This window comes from Nuphar pumila, chromosome 4, assembly GCF_984573655.1.
Source record: "Nuphar pumila chromosome 4, dmNupPumi1.hap1.1, whole genome shotgun sequence".
In the NCBI taxonomy this organism is placed as follows: domain Eukaryota; kingdom Viridiplantae; phylum Streptophyta; class Magnoliopsida; order Nymphaeales; family Nymphaeaceae; genus Nuphar; species Nuphar pumila.
The window spans coordinates 143,289,548-143,310,991 of NC_143252.1; the positions used below are offsets into that span (position 1 = coordinate 143,289,548).

The following is a 21,444-nucleotide window of genomic DNA, read 5'->3' on the forward strand; positions in this document are numbered from 1 at the left end:
AACCGATTGAAGGTTAAGTACTTATTTGGGTTCCTATCGTGAAGAACCAAGTCAGCATGATATGTCCAGACCCGCGCCTGACTTTGAACCGCCTGTACCATGTCCAGGTCCACATGGCTAGAACCAAACCCAAGCTAGTCAGGTAAAACCACTCTTTTTGAAAAAAACAAAAATAAAATGCTTATGAATTGACAGGACTTTAATTGAATCTTGGGTTGGATCTAATTGGATCCTACTTCAATATTAAGCTCAAATTAAGGATTGAACAAGTAGGATGTAATCTGACACAAATCCAAATCCAATAAGTTAGATTTGGTAGCCAAATTTTACTATCCGATTAAAACTCAGATATTTTTTTATAATTTTTTTAAAGTTTTCAAATTTTTTTTTAAGGCTTACGCTTTACGCCTCGCCTCGGTTTTGGGTGGAACGCCTCGCTACGCCTACCCTACAAATTTGAAATTCTCTCAATGAACACATTTTTTAATTTATTCCAATACTTTCCCTAAATGCAGGAATCCTGATCCCAAGATTCGTGGCACAAACAATTGTGTTGGATTTATTGACACAGTTTTAGCAGGTTGTATTCCATTAGGGCATGTTTGATGCACCATTCCCAGTGTGATTCAGACGAAAATCTTGTTGGGAACGGCGATTTTCAACAAATGTTGGACACGGTGGACAACGTTCCACGCATCCGCCGCGTCCATTATACTGTGTAATTTTCGATCCACCTCCCCCTGTTACAAAATGAACAGGAACGGAGGGAACCAAAAAATTTGCATTGATGGGCGTGCTGCACCCGTCAATGCATCTCTCTCTCTCTCGTCGGTCTGCTTCTTCATTCTCTCTTCGGTGAGCAGACCCATCGGCGCCACTATCCATGTTTCCTCTCTGAGCAGCTGGCAACCCTGTCGAACCCTCCATTGCCTAGCTTCACGGGAGGCCGGCGTTCACCTGTGCCTTCCTCTTCTCTCCCGTGTGCTTGCTTTCACAGAGGCACCCCACCGAGCTCCCGAAATGAGTTCATGATCCAAGGGGAACGTTCATCGAGATTGGGTAGGTCTACATTGATTGCAAGGCTAGATCTTGGACTCTCTAGGGAGAAGATGGGTTGCTCATTTTCCGGATTGAATGATCTCTATGACACTGTTAATGGAGGTGGGGATGTTTGGATCAATGAGAACAAGTTCAAAGTCGTCAGACAACTCAGAGAAGGTGGCTTTGCTTATGTATATCTGGTGAAAGACGTCAGTGCCGAGGGATCGGGGGAAATTCAAAGACACATCTCATGTTTCTGGTTAGTTTGATACGATTCATGATTTTCTAAGGTATCCATGATCTGAATCTTAGGAAATATGTTTTTTCTGAGCATAAATTTGGGTTTTTCTTGATACCCATAAATGTTTTTTGTGGGTTTTCTTTGTTTTTTCTTGTGAATTTTGGATGTGGGTTGTTTGGAGAACTTATAGGAGGAATTGGCTTCGGCTATATGTTTCTCTTGTGGTTTGATTTGGTTTCTTTTGTTTTCAGTTTTTTGAAATGGTAGAGATGCGGTGAAAGTTCTGATATTGGTGCACATTTTTTTTGCTTGGAATGTTTTGCATTGTATTCTCTTTTAGCATACTTTTCACTTGTAAGATGGTAACGGTGAAAGTTTGTGTTAAAATGTTTCGTGGTTCATTTCTTGGAAACTAAAGAGTTTCCTGTTGCAAGTGGCGATGGTGTATTATAGTCAAGTTATTTTTACATTTTTCTGTCACTTGTTGGAGTACATAATATGTTGAGACTTAGAGCTCCTTACAGGGAGCCAGGTCACTGATGTTGTTTTGATTGATGCCCCAACTCACTTGGCTAGATTTCTGCATTACCATCTTTATATTTTAGCAAAACCCTCCACTTGTATTGTATGAAGAACAATGGTGAGCCAAAAAACATAAATTAAAACGAATATAATGAAACAGAAGCATATAGCTTTGTATGTACTGAACTTTGCTTAACATAAACCTGTGCAGGGGCTTATTCCTTTTTCTTTTGCTCATATTGATGTGCAAAACTTATTCCTAAGACTTGACAATAATAAGTTGGCTTCCATCACAAACCAGTTAGTTTGTGAGGCTGCATAGATCAAATTACAACCATCAAGTTTATATGTTATGTAAATTATTGCTGACATCACCTGCTAGCATCACTGTCAGTATTGTCTACATAAAATAATTGAAATTTCTTGGGAACCTTCTGAAGGCATCTCAACTTGGAATGTCAATATTACAAGGTTAGGATTGTATCCGCAAACATTGTCTTGTATGAGATCCCTTCATTGAAGATAGAACTCTTTTAATATCTACAGGTGTTAACTGGATAATGAGAAGATTGTTGGTGGTTCATTATGAGATTTGGATTAGTATCATAGCTATTTGGCAATTTGACTCTTCCTGTATGTTATGTAAAGCAGCTGGCTCTGATAAATTTCTTTAGCTCTTTTTGTTACACAACAAAACCAACTCTCTCTTCCTCTCTCTGTAATCAACCACTTAAAGCTAAAGTAATGCACATAATTTCACTCACTGCCAGTAATCGATATCAAGAAAAGCCTTGTGTTCAACAATCATGCTCCAGAACTAGTAGAATTTTTCATGAAAAAACCATAGAACATTTGACATAGAACAAGCAGAGAGAAATTACAGTGCACATCGTTCAACTCAACAAGAACCAGTGCTATAGGGTGATCTGAAGCGGTAACTATAACACAATCAAGAGGAGTGGGACATGTAAGTGAACGATAAAGCCTAGAGAAACTAGTAAACCTACAACTCTTGAAGTCATGAGATCCCATTTGGTTCAGCTTGAATCTTGAGCTACCTAGCAGCAAACCGTTTTCCCTCAAAGCCAACCAGTAAGAGTTCCAAAGAAGCAAGCTTGAAACTGAATATGGCTCATAATAATAGTGGCAGGAACTCAAACACAGTAACTGTCATATCTCAGTTAAATCATCATGCTAGGCAGAAATGATGATAACATCATTATGCAGCAGGAAAAGCAAGACCCAGGGAACGTAACAACACTAGGCTGCCAAGATCTCATCATGAAACCCTTTACCATAAATGATAGTTACTTCAAAATTTCAAAAGACAACTCAAATTTTTCTAAGATAACACCACTTGTTGATATCAGCAGTATCCATGAGAACAACAAAAAGAGGCTTAGAAAACGAAACCCAGATGATAAAAGTGTAAAGTTTGGAGTGCAAAATTTGGAGTTACTTGTTTCTCTTTTTGGTTCTGGTAAAGTGCCATTATGAAATGGAATGTGCAGTTAACTTCTAACGAATAGTGATCAATAGTAGTGAATCTAAAAAGATTCTCTCTCCATGTTGGTCATGTATATCTTTCATGAAACTGTAACAATACTATACTGGAGATGCTTCTCATTATTTATTTTGTTGTATTATATGGTATTTGTGGTTTTGTCTCTATGCTAGTAAAACTTGGCTTACATGTACGGGCTATGGCTTGAAAATTTTGTAGAGTTTTTTACCCTTGCATTTCTAAGAATAGAGGCTTTCCAGAAAAAGTCATTCAGTAAAAGTGGTGTTGCTCAATATGCAAGAAATTGGGCCTTCTATGTTTGTTTTCCTATACTGAAGTTGATAAGGTGCTAGAGTAAATTGGAGTCAGATAGGACATTGGTGTGCCAGTTGGAACTTGCCAACTGACAACCTGGATTGAGTCAGGAAAATTTTGATTTCAGTTGTTAGTCTTCCAAAACTCGTCTGTGGCTTGTTAATTCAGTTTATTATTTGGCAATTTAGAGTGATTATGTCATTTCCTAGCTTATAAGGTTCTCATGCCTTGGCTGAGACTGAACCAAAAAGAGGAAGAAGCTCATAAAATTTGTGGTTCTAGTTCTGAGGGTACTTCTTTAAGATATGCTATAGAGTTTTTAATATCTCTTGATGCTATGATGCAACCTTTTCTTTCAAAATTTTCTATGCTATTCAATGATGGGCAAACCATGATTACTTGTTAGGTTGTCAAGCCATTACTGCAAGAAAGAACTAGGAGAAAGATACAAGTCTTAAATGGTAATGGAAGAGATGAACTATTGAAGGTATGCTCATGGGAGTCTGACTAGTGATTCTCCTTGGGAATTTCCTCATGAACATGAATGAAACTATTGACTTTTGCAAAGGACAAGTCACTTGCAGCTTGTCACGTAACGACCTGCTCATACCATGCCAGGCTGAATTCATTCACATGTTCCAGAATATATAAAATATGTACTACACCAACTTTCTGAATGACCCACAGAGTGAACACCAAGAACTATGAATTCCCTTGGCTTTCCCACTGCAGACTCTAGGGTTGCAACTGATATGTATTGGATGATGATCTGCAATGTCAGCATTCAGAAATGCACACAATCCTTGGATACAGCCATAACACAAAGCATTGTACCTCCTCTCTTATCCAAATGCAACCACAAGCATCAAGAGTTACATCAAGCGATGATCCAAACACACCATGTATCCAAAAAAACACCAATACCTGGCCAGAAGGATAATACCCAGCATCATATGTCGATCCGGTTCGGACTCGAGCTTGAATTTAGATGCAAATTTGCATACCAAATCTAAATCCGACTATTAATTGGATTCAGCTTGTTTTACCAAATCCGACTAATGGGATTCAAATTGTGTTGGGTATCAGATGTAAATCTAAGCCTTTGACATCCCTAGTTAAGATTCAAGATGAAACACCAGGTTCCAAGACATGTTTCTTGAACAAAGGTATTCTTAATTGAGTCTAAGCTTGTGTTTGGCTTCACATGAAACATGTCTTGCTATCATAAAAAACTTGATGATTATGTTCACTTCTTTCGATTCTCTTTCCCACTAAGTGGGTACCCATATTTTTCTAATCAATTAAATTGTTTAGTGAAAAGAATGACTTTTCCAATGCTAAAGGCATATTGGCAAAATTCTATGGGTGCATGCAGCTTGGGTAAAAACATAGTTATTATTACGATTCTTAGAATGTGGCTTGGGTAAAAATATACATACTCGAGGCAAAATCCAATTAGAGATCCACATTCAGGAAAAAAAATTCAATTTGAGATTCACATTCGGGGCACAAATCTAATTTGAGATCCATACTTGAGGCAAAAATACATATTCAAGGCAAATATCCAATTCGAGATCCATATTCGAGGCAAAAATTTATATTTGGGCCAAAAATCCAATTCGAGATCGATATTCAAGGCAAATATCTAATTTGAGATCCTTATTTGGAGCAAAATTCATATTCAGGGCAAAAATGTCATTCAAGGTCTATATTCGACGCAAAAATCCAATTTCAAATCCATATTCATTTCAAAAAATCATGATTTTAGATATAATTCCGTAATTGGATCCATATCCAAGCAAAAAACTATAATAATTTGTTAAAACATGTAAAATGGTGGACGGATCGGGTTATACGATCCAAAACAAAGTAATTTGACCCATTATCCTTGACTGTCCAAGTTGTCCGCACATCGTCATCAAACAACGAACATTTGGAACATAGCATTTGAGTACGGTCCAAACAAACGTTGGACTTGGAACAGTTGTTACATAACGAACAAAACCAATGTTCTGTTCTATTCTTTTTGTTCATTTCGTCCAACCCTAGACAAGCCATCAAACATGCCCTTAGGGTATCTTTGACTCCACGTCCCGTGCAAAATCACAAAAAGCTCACATTTTTTAACAAATGTGGAACGCAACGGACGCGTATCTACTGTCTTTTTTGTCAAAACAATTAAAAAAATGCATCGACAGGCACACTGCACCCATCAATGCATCTCTCTTCCGGAAGCAAACCGCCTTGTAGAAGACCCTACACAGTCACAAGAAAACGAGATCCAGGAGGCACAAACATTGGTGGCGCGTTACTCATCACCGTCAGCACGCTCGAGGGCAATGCGGCCTAGACCTTGGGGGAGCGATGGCAACAAGTGGAGGCGCCACTGCTCGTCCAGGCCCTAAATTTGTTGTCACAAACGGCAAAGGCAATACCACACCCCGAAGCAAAGCACTCAAGAGGGGGCCCATGTGAGGGATCGGCATTGAGGGGGCTCCAGAGGGGGCAAAGGGTGTGGGACGAAGACTGATAGGATTAGGACAAGTCAAGTAGAGATTCTGCATGTTGGCGGCTAGTGAGTCAACACCCTGTGGAGCACTAGGGTAGTGCAGTCTAGGTGCCGAGGACAGCATGGACAGCCGGGTCCAATTTAAGTCAACTCGGAAGATTCTCAAGTCAACTCATCAGGTTTGCCAACTATGGTTTTCATTGTACATAGTTTTTGTCCTTGAAAATTTGAGAAGCAACACATTTTTTGTTAACCATAAGAACATGATAATTGATAAATATAATTATAGTCATACTCTCTATGATATATATATATATATATATATGTATATGTATATATATAAACATGTTATATGAATAGTCAAATAGTTGTTAAATTTGTCTTATTCATGAACATGATGTGGTTGCACATATAAATGTTGATGTAGTAAATCTAAAATAACAATTAAGATCCAAGTAATTCACTAACTTGATGAGATATATATTGAAATGAAACATGTATGACTGATTTAAGAATTATATTAGGTTAAAACATGGAAGAATCTTGATGATCCCATATACATTTAAAACGTCAAATGATCTCCAATGTAATAGTCCAAATTGGACTAATTATCAATGTATTGAAACTAAAATCACACTCGTGTGTTGAGCTCCCATTGTTACTTTATTTAACACATGAATGCAAAAGACCTTGGTTTTATGCTACAAAGTGCATGATGTGAATGAATTTTATAATGCTATCTTGAATTATATTAATTATTATAAAAGAGGAAGCAACATTCTATCCACTTACATTCTATCCACTTGAAATACTTCTAAAATGAGCTAATTTCATGAGAACATGATTGTATATTTTAAAAATTGTATAGCATGCACTAGAGTTTTGGGATGAAGGCGTAGTAGTAGTAGTAGTAGTAGTAGTAGTAGTAGTAGTAGTAGTAGTAGTAGTAGTAGTAGTAGTAGTAGTAGTAGTAGTAGTAGTAGTTGTTGTTGTTGTTGTTGTATGCACTAGTGTGTTTGGACAAAAATTGAATTTAAATATATAGACCCAAAGTTGACAATAGATGTAGCGAATCACTTAGTGAAATTAAAGCATGACTCTAAATTTGCATGTTTTGCATGTTTGAAAAAAATTATTTTCAAACTTATATTTATATAAATAAAAAGTATGAGTAAAATTATAATTCATATGCTCTTTAAATGAATACTTTGGATGAGAACATCAATGAACTTTTTTTGACATACTTTGAATGCTTGATGCATAGTTTTTGTTTATGGTTTTAGATAACAAACAATAATGATTGAAACTGGATACAGATATCCAAAGCTCATGTGATGAGATAGTAATAAGGTTATGATTCACTTTGGGTAAGAAAGAGTACATCATTTTTATTGAATGTTTAATAAAGAATATGCTTAGGCTTTTTATAATGCACGTGAAAAGTGAAAGCATTTATCATATTTTAAGAATTGATTAAATAAGTTTGGTTTAATATATTTAAAGTTTATATATATAAATTGCATGCAATGTTACTTAATTTAAATTTAAGTCCAGATAAATTATTTTAAGCATGAATGTGTTTGAAATTTACTATCAATATAGTTTGTTTAAATGGATAATTTGCATTAATGGATTGATGAATAACTTTACAATGGATAAATTCTTGAAGTTAAATTAAATAATAGTATAGCAATCAACCTACTGCTCATGAGCAATTTGAAAATTAATCAACTATTGGATAGCAACCCATAAATAGTTATTAAAGGGTTATGCATTCCTCCAAAAAAAATATATATGCAGAGAGAATTGATGGTCTTTTTTAAAGCTTGTGTGTTTAGTGAAAGCTGATCACCTCTACTTACCATATGAGAAAAATTTTTACTACACAAGATGCAAAGAAAATGACTAGCCTTCCTAAAATTACATGTTGAGAGGATTGGTGGACATGATGGCCTTTTCTAGATCTCATGTAGTTAGTGAAGGTTGATCACCTCCACTTACCAAATGAAGAGATTTTTTTTAATGGACAAAATACAAGTAAAATGTGGCATTGCAATGTGTAAAATAATGAGAGTTGAATTATAACTTATACATGTAGACATTTGGAATGCATGAAGAGATGTTTTTCATGCTTCAAAGGTTTTATGTATATTATGCAACATGATCATGTCGATTTTTATAATCATATTTATGTGATAGTTATTGGAGAGTGGAGCATACTTCTCAATAAAATGTGGCGAATTCCCTCCAATGCCCCACACCCTCTCCCCCTTTAGGATAACGACTAGGGAGAAGGAGATGTAATAGTTCAAAGAAAGAACATATTGTGACACATTTGGAGGTTTGATTCCAACTTCTAGCGCACATAACCCACCTTCAATGCCCACAACCTAACTAGACTCAAGAACCCAATGGAGATTCCATCATTATCTCAAGGAAAAACAATATTTGCAACTATATTTCATCTCTTTTAAGATTATATAAGAAAAGCAAACCCAAAAGTTCTTAAGCTCACACTACCCACCCCATGTGATGCCACCGTGAAGGAAATAGGGAAAGGCTAAGGATTATAACGTACATACCATCCTTCAAAATTTCCCATTTGGGAAAAAAGTACAAATGGTAAAGCAAAACAACCAAGGACAATTCACTAATATGGAAAGATATGCAATAACTCAATGCGAACAGAAAAAAACCAAGAGACTTTGTGCCAAAGCATTAAAACTCCTTTAAGAATAAGTGAATCCATGAAGATGAAAAAAAAAACGAAAGTCATCTATCTTACAAACCACATGAATTCACCAAGACACTTCAGTTCAATGGCATATACTATGCAATGCACCTCATAAAACAAATAGCATAAAGTACTAACCTTATGCATTAGCAGAATTTTTACACACACACCATGAAAACACATGAACAAAAGGTAGAGTAACAATTATAAACAAAGATAGGGACACGCATATTCCCAACCATCATGAAAATCCATTATCCAAACCATACTGATCAGCCACAGTGAACCAAAACCACAAATGCTGACGACAATGGAGCATAATAGATACCATCAGCAAGCTAGAGAGGTGTGGCTTAGCCAGAGCATCTAGGTCTCTGATCGGGAGAGTAGTTTCCCCATCCTTTACGAGAAAAAAAAATATATATTTTATCTCAGGATATAAATGTATTTAAGACCTATTAATTTATTTATTTATTCATTGTAAGGGAGATGATTGTCAAGAAATTCAACAGACCATGAAAGTCGACTGCCCACCTTCCCTAATCTATACTATTGCAGGGTATTCTTTCGGCATCAATGCATTGTCAGCATAAAGCCGATACACACAAAACCTGCTTCTTTCTTTCTCTTATGCCAGTTCGTACATTTTTTATTTCCATAAGAACGGGGACCCCATCTCCTCCAAAGATGTAAACATGAGCGCACCCCTCGACCCGTGAAAAGATCAGGTGCAATATGATTGCACAAATATTTGTGAATTAAGAACTTGATCACCCTCCATCTTGAGGACAGGCCTGTCAGTTGTGGGGCCCAAGGCCTGATGGAGAGCGATCAGGTGCTTAATGCACAAATTTTGTGTCATGTGATTGCACCCGATTCGGACTGACTGGACCCCAAGAAGCGCAAAGCGGTACAACGCCCACGGGAATCAAACCCAATTGCCCGTCCCGTCTGACAGCTGAGGACCGCTCAGACTAAATTAACCCCTCGCATGTTGCCAGTTCGTACATTTACGACACAAAAAGTTATTCTAAATAGGGATGAAAAATGCCCCGGTAGGATTCGAACCCGAGACCACTGAAGGAGGCAGCACGAATAAAGCAGTGAAAGTTCGGGTACCCACCATCACCTTGACAATTTGATGTTTCTCAAAGCTCAAAGGAACTCACCAAGCAACAAAGAACCAAAGATCACACAAAAAAACAGATATTTTTTTAAAGATAATAATAATAACAACAACAACAACAATAATAATAATAATAATAATAATAATTGTGTTCCTATCGCTTCACCATGTGACCCGACAAATAAAAAGATCAATAGGACAAGTCAATCCGAAGACGCATATAACGCTAATCTTCTCTAAAATTCCAACGAGCGAAAAGTTCTATTTGAAATTCAAGCAAAACAACGTCAGGGAAAAAAGTTTCATTTTGGGGACAACAGTTGCCTTTAATTCAATATATAGGCCCCATTTCCTGAAATTTCTGATATGACCACCGTTTTCATGGAAACTGTCAAAATAAATACACCACAAGCTAACGTGATCCATCATGTTAAGAGACGTTGAATATTTTGTTTCCCATATTTATTTTAATAAGAAAGAATTTAAAAAAAAGGTTTTCAACATTTGATTATGAAGTCCATCATTGTATATCATTTGAGATTTGAACTGTAGTTAAAAGATAATAATAAAAAGTAGGCCATTATTTGGCAGTTTTTAGAAAGCGTGAATCCCATAACATAAAATTCAGAAACTTAAGCCTCATTTTGAAATTAAGGGTTAAAAGTTAACCTCTAAATAGAGTTTTCCCACAGGTAAACCAGGTGGTTTTGTATTAACCACGGGTCTCATGTCGGCAGGATGAACTACTCGCACTTCAATTATAATTTACAAAAAGCCAAAAAAAAAGAAAAAGAAAAGGAAGGCTCATGAGCGCTAAGGACTTGAAAAAAAAACTGGTAAATTCTTCTTCCGGAAAAGTCTAAAAACGTAAATTCAGCTAAAGTTCGAAGCAGCTCAAGCGAAGTACATCTACCAACAGCAGCTCGAGTCATCTTCGGTAAGAACTAAAAAAAGACAAAGCTAACAGGTAAATTACAAACACGCAATCACCATCTTTTCAATGGTCAAGAAAATTAATAAAAGAGAAAGGAGAATTCCGGGAAAAGGAAAGAAGGTATTCTGATCGGCGACCAACCTCAAAGAGGTATGCCGTCCGTTCATTCCTTGGCGAGCTGCACCGGAACACTCGGGGCCAACTGGGCCGTCTTCGCCTTCGGTGGCCTGCCGCGCGGCCGCGACGCCGTCTGCGTAGGTGAGATGGAGCCGGCGATCTTGGGGACTTTCGTCGGTCTCCCCCTCTGCCTCGGCACCTTCACGACAGTCGTCGAATCCATGGGCTTCAGTGGTCTCCCACGAGGCCGAGGAGAACCGACCACCGGTAGGCCGATCTGTCGCTTCGGTGGTCTCCCACGAGGCCGAGGAGAACCCACCGCCGGTAGGCCGATCTGTGGCTTCGGTGGTCTTCCACGAGGGCGAGGAGAACCCACCGCCGGTAGGCCAATCTTCGGCTTCGGTGGTCTTCCACGAGGGCGAGGAGAACCCACCGCCGGTAGGCCAATCTTCGGCTTCGGCGGCCGCCCGCGTAGCGGAGGCGATCCTGTCGTTGAAACGCCGACCTTAGGCTTCGGCGGCCGACCGCTCCGCCGAGGCGACCCCGCTGCCGAAACACCAATCTTTGGAGACCCGGCTGCAGGAACACCGACCTTCGTGGTCGATGGGCGACCACGCGGCCGAGGCGTGCCTGAAGATGAGAGACCTATCTTCAGCTTCGGTGGCCGACCGCGGGGCCGACGTGTGCCTGGCGATGGCGATGGAACATCGATCTTCGGCTGCAGAGGTTCCGTCGGGAGCGTGGAGTTAGGGTCGGGGCTCTGAGATGCAGCGGCAAGCTTGTAGTTCTGATTGACGATGACGAGGTCCCCACTGTCCTTGAGCTGACAGAGGTGGTGCAAGATGAGGGACGAGTGGGCGTGGGGCAGTTCTAAGTAGGTCGACTCGATGTAGTTGGAGATCGCTTCCTTGCTGGAGCCATCCTTCTCGTCCAGCGCAGAAATTGCAGCAAGGATCATCTGCACAAGTTGGATTGGGGAAGATGGTGGGGATTTAGTGTTAGGGCTCCCCGAGCTCTCCTTCCTAAATAAAAAAAAAAAGAAATTTGGGGCTTTTCCTTCCTTTACCTCATAGTAGGGAGGGTGGCCTGAAGTTTGCATAGTAGCCTTTTCTGCCTCATCGTCCGCCATTAGTGAGGTCTGCCGAGTAACAGAGAAGCGAGAGGGAGAGAGAGAGAGAGAAAAGGATAACGGGCGAAGGGATTTTTAAAAGGGTCCGGGGATGGTTGATCGGACGGACGGGAATGAATGGTGGTGATCCGATCGGAGAGTGACGAGTGGGTCGAGACGGAGAACACGGATCGGTGACGTGGGAGCCCTTGGCTTTTGGGTTGGATCGCCTTCCCGTGTACTTCACTGACTCACGAGCAGTGATCTCGTCGACGCGGCACCCATGTACCTTGGATGCACAGATCTGGGATTGCAGTTGATGTTTTGACGAATGAGATGACCGGATGGTTCAGGTTGCACTGCAGTAAAACAGGGATGGCAGTGGACCGGACCAGACCAGGGACGGGAGACAAGGTCTTCACTCTTGCCCTGTCTCAAAATTCTGCCTGTTTTGATTTTAACCTCCATCCCTGTTTCATGTCGTCCATCCCCTATCTAAAAACTGAGTGAGGCGAAGCGAGTTAATTTTAAGAATGTTAAGGATGTTAAACTTATGTTTAGAGTCTAAATCTTTTTATATTTTAAGGTGAATGTTCATTTTTCAATAAATTATTCAATTGTTTGGCTTGATTTACTACTTAATCACTTAACTTTAGTTAACACTTTGACTTTTAACTAAGGGTGTCAACGGGTCGGTTTGGTTCGGAGCTAGGTGAAACCAGACCCATACCTAATTGAGATACTGTTACAGGGTCTGGACTTGAGTTCAATTGGACCCACCATTCAAGAAACCATGCTCTAATCTTATAAGGATTACATGAACCAAAACTTGACCATACCAGATAAAATAATATTTTTTTATCTTTTTTATATTGAAAATTTGTGAATCTTAGTTAAAACTAGGGTTGGGTTTGCTATGAAATTTTGCAAACCATACCTGGATCCATGTATTAATCAGACCCTTCGGATTGTATTAAACTTCTTATTTATTTGTCACCAAACCCTAACCCTATTTGCTACGGGTCGGGTCCAGGTGTAACAACTTCAACTAACCCTCGAAAAATAGTGATTTTTTTAAAATATTTGTGAAAAAAACTCTTAGTGACCTAGTGTACATCACAGATTTAATATATCCATATCACGAGCCATTCCATGCATAGATTCAATTTAAAATAATAGATCGAACTTCGTTAATTAAATCAATGAGTCAAAAGTCAAAATATAAAAATCTACTTAAGCTAAATCCTGCGTATAAGTCAAAACCCAAGCTCCAAGTCACAAGTCTCGAGTCCTCGAGTCAACTAGTCTTACACATCATTGAGCCCCCTGTGCCTGAAAAACAGTTTAGAAAACGGGTAAGAAACAAAGTGTTTTTACGAATTCATTTACAAAAATTTAACAGTAAAAAAATAATATAAATTAACTCATATACAAATTTAAGAGAAAATCACAAACAATAATTTACCAAAAATAACTTATCATTCAAGTATTCAACAATATCATGCCAAATCAAATATTCAGAAATGCATGAAACTAATGCTGAACGGTAAAAGATTCATAATTCAATGCATATGCATGAATAACTTCTTAAGTTATTTATCAGAATTGTTTTTGCATGCATATCCCTATTAAAATACACACATTAATTTCAACTTTTCTTAAACCCATGAATACTCAAAATGGACACAATTTCTGAGGTTCAAGTTAGTTCTTAATTATAGCTTAACACACAATTTATATTTTAATTATTAGATTATATATTTATTTCTCGGTCGATATCAGAATTCAACACCATCAATCAAAACATTATAAATCAACACCTAATGCCGAGCCATCAAAAAAATCAACATCTATTGAAGCCACTTTCTTGGTATACCAATAATTACAGTCGAGTCAACAACAACATTATGAGGCAAAGTGGCTGAAAGCGCCCTAAAACTATGGTCGGATCGGTAGTTATTATTATTATTATATATATATAAGATTCAGACATGAGATCGACAGACTTAACATATATGCATATACGTATATGATTCAAACTCATAAAATTGAGAGAGTGAAATTATGGACGTAAATAACATGCTCAAGCAAATGAAATCGGCATACTAAAAAAAACATGTTTCTGATGCATGAACATGAAATAAAAAAAACTGATATATATATATATTTGTGATCAGATTTCTCTTTTTTCTCTCTAAACTCATGCTCGAATTTATTTACACTAACTCCTTTCCCGTGCGGATTAAGAGAGAAACCCATACCTTCATTCAAAGATTGAAAAAAACTAGAGACATGATGAAAATCATGGTGAAGCTCTTTTTCTTCTTCTCTCTTTTTTCCTCTTTTTTTCTCTCCTCTCTTTAGAAGTTGAGTTCTAGAGAGAAAGGTTCTAACATCTTTAAATAGGTTAAGATCTTTTAGAGGGGGGGTGAGAACTCTACCTCTAATAATCTTATCACTCTTCTAGATTTTTAATACATTTTTTTTTTCTTTTATATTTCAGGATTATTTTAGGGGGGACCTCCTCTTCTAGTCAACTATATGCGGTAGAGTTATACCCCAAGTAGAACTTCACTTCATCTTTAGTCTTTAATTTAAAAGTTTTGTTTTTACTTTAAATTCATTTAGTTTTAAAATAATATGGGTGGATTATGAATGCTGATTAGATTCATGATCCAAATCCAATTAAAACTCAACCCAGACCAGATCCTAGTCAATATGGATCCTAAACTGGGTCCAGATCTATATTAACATAGGTCCAATGGAGTGGTCTAGTTCTATCCAAACAAGAAAAGACTAAAAAATAGCAACTGATCATTTAAGAAAAATGTATTTTTTTAGCCAACTGTTATCCGATTTCGATATAATAGATCTCCTACGAGATCTACGTTTCGAAACGGATCTAACGATAGTCTTGGCTCAATTTTGCTTCTGAATTTTGCTTGAATTTAACCTAAATTTTGTTCGAATTTAAATATTAAAATAATTAATTTCATATATTTTACTTAACATAATTAGATCTTATCAGTGGGCTCTGGACCAAGTCCAGACCCAGCTGATGTCACCTCATAATTAAATATTTTCCATGATTTTACCATACTAAATATTAATATTTAATTTAAAATTATATATTTTTAGGCTTAAAAAACATAAAACATTTATGACATATTACACTGGGTCAAACTCAAACACGTCTTCTTTTAACCCTTCCATTTCTTTAAGTTATTGCATGTTAATTTCATAGTTCTTCATTTTTTTTAGCTACAAAAATAAATTTTTAAAAAGTAAAAGGTAAAATTGATAGTCATTTGATTTTGAATATTCACAAATGTTACTTAACATAATTAGATCTTATCAGTGGGCTCTGGACCAAGTCCAGATCCAACTGACGTCAGCTCATAATTAAATAATCTTCATGATTTTATCATATTAAATATTAATATTTAATTTATATTTACATTTTGTAGGCTTAAAAATCATAAAAAAAAAATTATGACATATTACACCGGGTCAAACTCAAACACCTTTGCTTTTAACCCTTCCATTTCTTTAAGTTATTCCATGTCAATTTCATAGTTCATCATTTTTTTAGCTACAATCAAAATCAAAAAACATTTTTTTTAAAAGTAAAAGGTAAAATTGGCAATCATTTGATTTCAAGTATTTTCATAACAAAGTAAATGTTTGAAAACTGAATCAGCTAAACCTAAAATTCACCATAAATTAGGTGCCTATATCTAAACTACCCAAGTAAAAGCATTGTGAAGAAGTTGATTAGGCATGATCAAATGAGTTGGGTTCATCCACAAATGGGAATGATCTTGACCTCGTCTAAATCTTAGTGACAAACGTTCAAAACGGCATAATAAGGGTAGCAAAATTCTTTTATTTGCATTTTTTCAATACAAAACTATTAATTAAATATTAAGACAAGTAAAAATGAGTTAGAATTAAAAACGTATAAATGAACAAATAACCTTTTCTCAAGACATCGCTTATAAAACAAATATCTTGGTATTTTCATTCAATAAAAGTATCATGATTGTTTTCAATATATTCCAATATTTCGAATGATTTAAATGATTGACCATAGAGTCATAAACACCTGAATTTTGACTAAAATAAGTTATGAAAATTGAATCATTCAAACAAATCCTAATTTATTTGGAGTTTTGACATCTAAAGAGATGTTTTCAAGATTTGTTTTAAAATAACAAGAATTATAATTAGAAATATTATCTTTCAAACAAGACAAAAATCATTTGAATCAAATCTTGTTGTCAAAAGTTATGGCCCATGGAAATTAGTTTATTTTATAACAACTTTAAATTTTTGTAAGTCTTGTTTTTAATACAGTTTTTGGCCATCAAAACAATGTTTATAGTTTTACTTGGAAACATTGAATTAAAATAGATGATGTTAGATTTCCAACTTAATAAAAGCGGATAGATCAACGATCCAACCCAAGAGTTATGGTTTAAATAAGTCCTCAAAACGGATCTCTAACATGACCTAATTTAGAATTATAATGACCAAAAATTTCACATACCTTCTTAAATTGACATTTATAAGGTTCATTGATTCATGCCCCTACCTTCATTATCTTCCCATAAGAAGACCCTAAAAACATTAAAAGTCATTTAGATAATTTTATTTCCTTGGATATTAACCCAAGTAGACCCAAAATGATTCAAAATCTTAATTTTTAAAACTCATCAAAATTGGCAAATTGGAATAATTTCACACAACTCTCACAAATTAATGTAAAACCCACATTTTTAAGAAAAAAAATCAGAACCAGATCAGATCCAAATTTGACCCAGATTCATACCCTGGTACCTAACCCCGCTTTGTCTATTTAAGGCACGTAGGGGAAAGAGTTTCCCCCACCACCATTGTTTACGCTCTCTGCTCCCCCTTTCGACGATCGCCTCCCTCTCTGGCAGCTTCGTCGGCATCACCTCGTCGGGCATCCGACCCCGACCGACACCACCTATCCTCGTTGCTCTCTTCTCTCTCCCCGAGTTTCCCCTTTTCCACCCCTCTCTTCCTGATGTCGGTGACCCCCCCCCACCACCACCACCACCACCCCTTCCTCTCCCATGAATAAGATCGTGGGAGAGGAAGAGGGGGTTCTCCCAATTAATACGAGAAGGGGGGAGGGGGTAACCGACCCCATGGCTATAAAATACATGGAGGGGATCCTCCCCTTTCCCTACTAAAACACCAGAGGAGCAGAGAGGGAGCGAGAAGGGAGAAACGGGAGAAGAAGGTGTTGTAGCCGCCAACCACCAAGTAAGTTTCTCTCTCTCTCTCTTATTTTTCTGTTCAGAGCAGAGGTCACTGACAACTGTGAGGTTGTCGATGAATCGCAGAGATGCAGGGACAAGAAGAACCATGTCCCTGTCTCTTGTGAGATGAGGGGGTGGCAAAGGGATTTTCCCTCTGCTATTGCCACCCACGGTGACGGAAAAATGGGAGGGACGGACCACCTGTTGTGAGGAGGTAGGAGGTTCGATCGTTGCCCTCATTGTGTGCAGACACAAAGGAAAAAAACATAGTGGAAGAAAGAAAAAAAAAGAAGGGGGTCGACAACCACTGATGATCGGCGATCGCCAATGGCACCGCCCCACCTACAGAAACTACAACAATTCGGCAACAATAGTGTTGCCAAAACTGTTGCAGGGCAGACTCAGTATGCATTTTCTGCAGACCAAGCCAACCATGCTGCTCGCTTTGGGCATGGCCTAGACCAAGCTAGATCTGGACAACCGACCCAGGCCTATGCATTTTGGTCAGAGTGACTCGGTCTGATTAGACAGAGTCAAGTTGTGGTTCAAATATATCAGTTCCATCTGAACAAATCGAACTAGGTTCAGGTTAAGACTGTAACAGACTGAGTAAAATAATCATCGATTGGCAGACTAACTCAGTCTGGACTTAACCGAGCCAGGTCTGCATAGTGTGAACAAACTGGTTCGGTCTGGACGATCGAGTCAAGTTTATGCTTTGTCGACAGACCGAGTTGGGTCTATGCAGTTTGATAGAATCAAGTTGGGATCTAACGGACAAACCGAGTTAATCTTACTAGATCGAGTTGAGTCAGGTTTTGTTAAGGAGGAATCAATTTGAGTACAACAAGTCGGATCCCTTCTTATGAATGGGCTCGATTAGACCAACTCGCTCAGGATCAAGACAAACCATTGCAAGCGGGTTTGGATCAAGAATTTTCATATCCAAAATCCAAATCAGAGTTGAGTCGAGGATCTAAGTGATCCATTTTTTTAGTATGGATGTGGATCTTAAAGTAACATAAGGTAAATATGACATAGAGGTCACTATGAATGAGCGAAAGAGCAAAAAGATCATTTTACCTTGGTATGCTTACATAGTAAACAAGGCATAACTTGATGCCCCAAACTCAGATTCATGTGATTCCTAAATCCTTGGATTCTACTGCTTGAGTAGAATCTATTAGTAGGAGATATAGGGACAAACTCTAAAAGAATGGAGTCAGAGTTTGACAGTTAAGTCTAAGGGTATTTTAGTGATTTTGATAATAATACGAGCTATTTATTGATTTCAGATCAAAGGTTGCATGAAACTAAGAATTTAGAATTTAAGCGTTTCAAGTAAGTGAACATTTGCAAATTCCTCCTTAATTGATTAAAACACATGCTAGCTAGTTTAGACATTTTTCAATATGATTTCAAATGCTTCAAGTAGGTTAGTTTTGTTTATTATAAATATACATCGTTTTGCATGCTTAGGAATCTATAAAGTTCAAGTGTGATGCTTAAACCTGATCATGCATATTTTTTGAGTGATGAAATAAACGTGGCATGACATGATTACATGTATGAGATTGATGTGTTATGTGAAAATTGATGGTAAAGTTCCAAAGTCTCATGATAGGTATTACCATGAGAAATGTTACGCTTATACTTTGAGAGGGACATTGTAAGTGTCATGAAATAATCTGTGGTGAGTTATCATCCTCAACAATTCAGATATATGAACATGTATAAAAAAGTAGTTAGTGGATATACATTAATGATTGTATAGCGCACTGACTTCAAAATGTGAATATTGAAAGAAACTTGTGTATAAGATTACCACATAGAATATGATGGGGAACTCTAATAGGAGGCATAGTTTGGGGCAATGTTGAGGTGTGTACCTCTTGAGCAACTTGAGAATACCTCATATGTTTCTAGGTGACCCTTAGGGGTTAAAACGTTGCCCACAAGACACATGTAAGATGTAGCATGAACCACAAAACCTTGGGGGCAGGTATAACTCATTGAGACACCTTGGGGGCATGTATAGCTCCTTAAGACACCTTGGGTGCAGGTATAGCCACTCTGACACTTCGGCTAGCTACTGATTGAGCTCCTTCGCTCTTGACTTGCAACCAGCAAGCAGCTGCAACACCTATGTTCGTAGTTTGGGATGGGTTGGGCTACATTATTGTGAGTTGTTCATATGTCTGGCCAACATCGTAGACTCTGAGTTGTCTACGTGGGTTGCTATACCTGAAGAGGTTATGTCCAGAATAGCCGATTAGAATAGAAGATGTGTTTAAGAATGATAACAGATATACAGTAAAGAGGGGATAAAACTCATAAATAACATGTGTGCATAAGTAGCAAACTAAATTAAGACTAGGAGCATAGAGCTCACTACAGTTGTAACGATCATGTCTATTTATAAATAGAATCTTACTGGGTTATAGACTCACCCCCTTCCTTTGGTTACAACTATAGGTTTAGGAACTGTTGTCACTCACAGGACCTAGTATCAGATTGCGACTCTGCCACATCAGAAGTATGTTTTACCTTTACTTTTATTGTTCTTTTGTCTTTGAATGGTTATGATATTGTAAGTGGATGTTTGAACCTTCAATTATAAAAAAAATAAAAAATATTCTGGCATGGTTTTGAGATTATTGAGTAATTTCTCTATGGGAACTAACGTCCATGAACCTAGGCTCGAGAGGCCCTGGATCGGGTCTTTACAAGTGGTATCAAAGTCAGGTTTTGATAAGAAAAATTAGATTTTGAAAGAAGAATTTTGTTTGAATTTAAAATAATTTGAATATCCTAAAAGAATGATAATTGCAACCATCCAAATGATTATGTGGCAAAAGAGTTATAGGAAGGTCCACATAGAACCTGAACTTATGAGTCCTCTTGTTAGCAAAAATGAACGCTAATAGCGATAGCGGCAATAAGAGCGACTGTAGAGGCACTAGGAGCTCAGGAAAGCAGAGGCGTCCTGAAGTGATCCAGACGGATCAGATGGTCGTTGTCCTTTCGCTCTTCATGATGGTCATACTGGATGTCTCTAGGGCAATGGGGAGTATGATACCTCTCATTTTTTCTCTAGCCCCAGTTTCAGTCACAATCAACAATTGAGGGCATAAGGAACAAGAGAAAGAGGTAACACCACCCCAACCGCCCGTTGGAGAATCGCCAAGGCCATGATGACGTCCTCTATACAAACATGTCGGGAGAAGTTCGCTTGCAAATCGAGGTGATAGGGGAGCTGCAACATGTTGTTCAGGCTACGATAGGTCTCGCTTCAGCCAAAATGGGACAGGGCCAAGCAACACTATACCTACCAATAACCGAAGAAGTGAGGAGCAATCCAGTACATCCTGTTACGAGGGTGTTTAAGGGTAGATGGTGCAACAAGGCAGTGGCACTAATGTCATAGAAGATGAACAAATAAGAGAATCAGTGCAACTTCTTCGATGAATGACTTTACTAAGGTGAGGCAAGGGACATATGAATAGGCACGCATACCTACGCACTTTTAACAGCATGGCAGTCCCAACACCAGTTAGGGTTCCTTTAGACTCTGAGGAAGAAGAAGACCCTATTTACACCCCTAGTACCTCTATACCTTAGTTTTTATGATGTTTTGTTTAAGTCATGTAATAAAGGCCTATGGTGGCCTAGTGTTCATAGTAAGTAATGGGTTGTATTACGGAAGAACCCATGAAAAGTTATAAAAGTATTGTTTTTATTAATAAATAGTAATTTTCTTTTAACAAATATGCAAACTTGCGAGAATGTGAATGAGTATGTAAATGTAATCTTTTAGTAATCACTCTACTCATGTTGCAGTTAGAGGACTCATCAGGGAACATCGTACCAATCAAAAGGTTTCCAAGTAAGCAGGAGACAAGCAGACCCTTCACAAGCGAGACATGTGAATGAGGGTTCTGCAAGGAGAAGTGTTGCAAGCCCCGTTGGTCGTGTGTCCCCAGAAGCATCACGCAATCTACC

General features: G+C 37.8%; 1 protein-coding gene and 1 non-coding gene across 2 annotated transcripts; both read right to left on the bottom strand.

The window, feature by feature from the left end:
* Positions 1-9,342: 9,342 nt before the first annotated feature.
* LOC149841437 (small nucleolar RNA snoR135) lies at positions 9,343-9,484 on the bottom strand. The gene has a single exon (XR_016431756.1). It is a non-coding gene; the product is annotated as a small nucleolar RNA snoR135 (small nucleolar RNA).
* Positions 9,485-10,810: 1,326 nt separating this feature from the next.
* Positions 10,811-12,673, bottom strand: LOC149841438 (uncharacterized). Its single transcript, XM_090004801.1, has 2 exons — positions 12,110-12,673; positions 10,811-12,001 (listed from the first exon to the last, which is right to left on the bottom strand). The coding sequence occupies exons 1-2, from the start codon at positions 12,170-12,172 to the stop codon at positions 11,090-11,092; spliced, it is 975 nt and encodes a 324-aa protein (XP_089860927.1). The 5' UTR covers positions 12,173-12,673; the 3' UTR covers positions 10,811-11,089.
* Between the last annotated feature and the right edge of the window lie 8,771 nt (positions 12,674-21,444).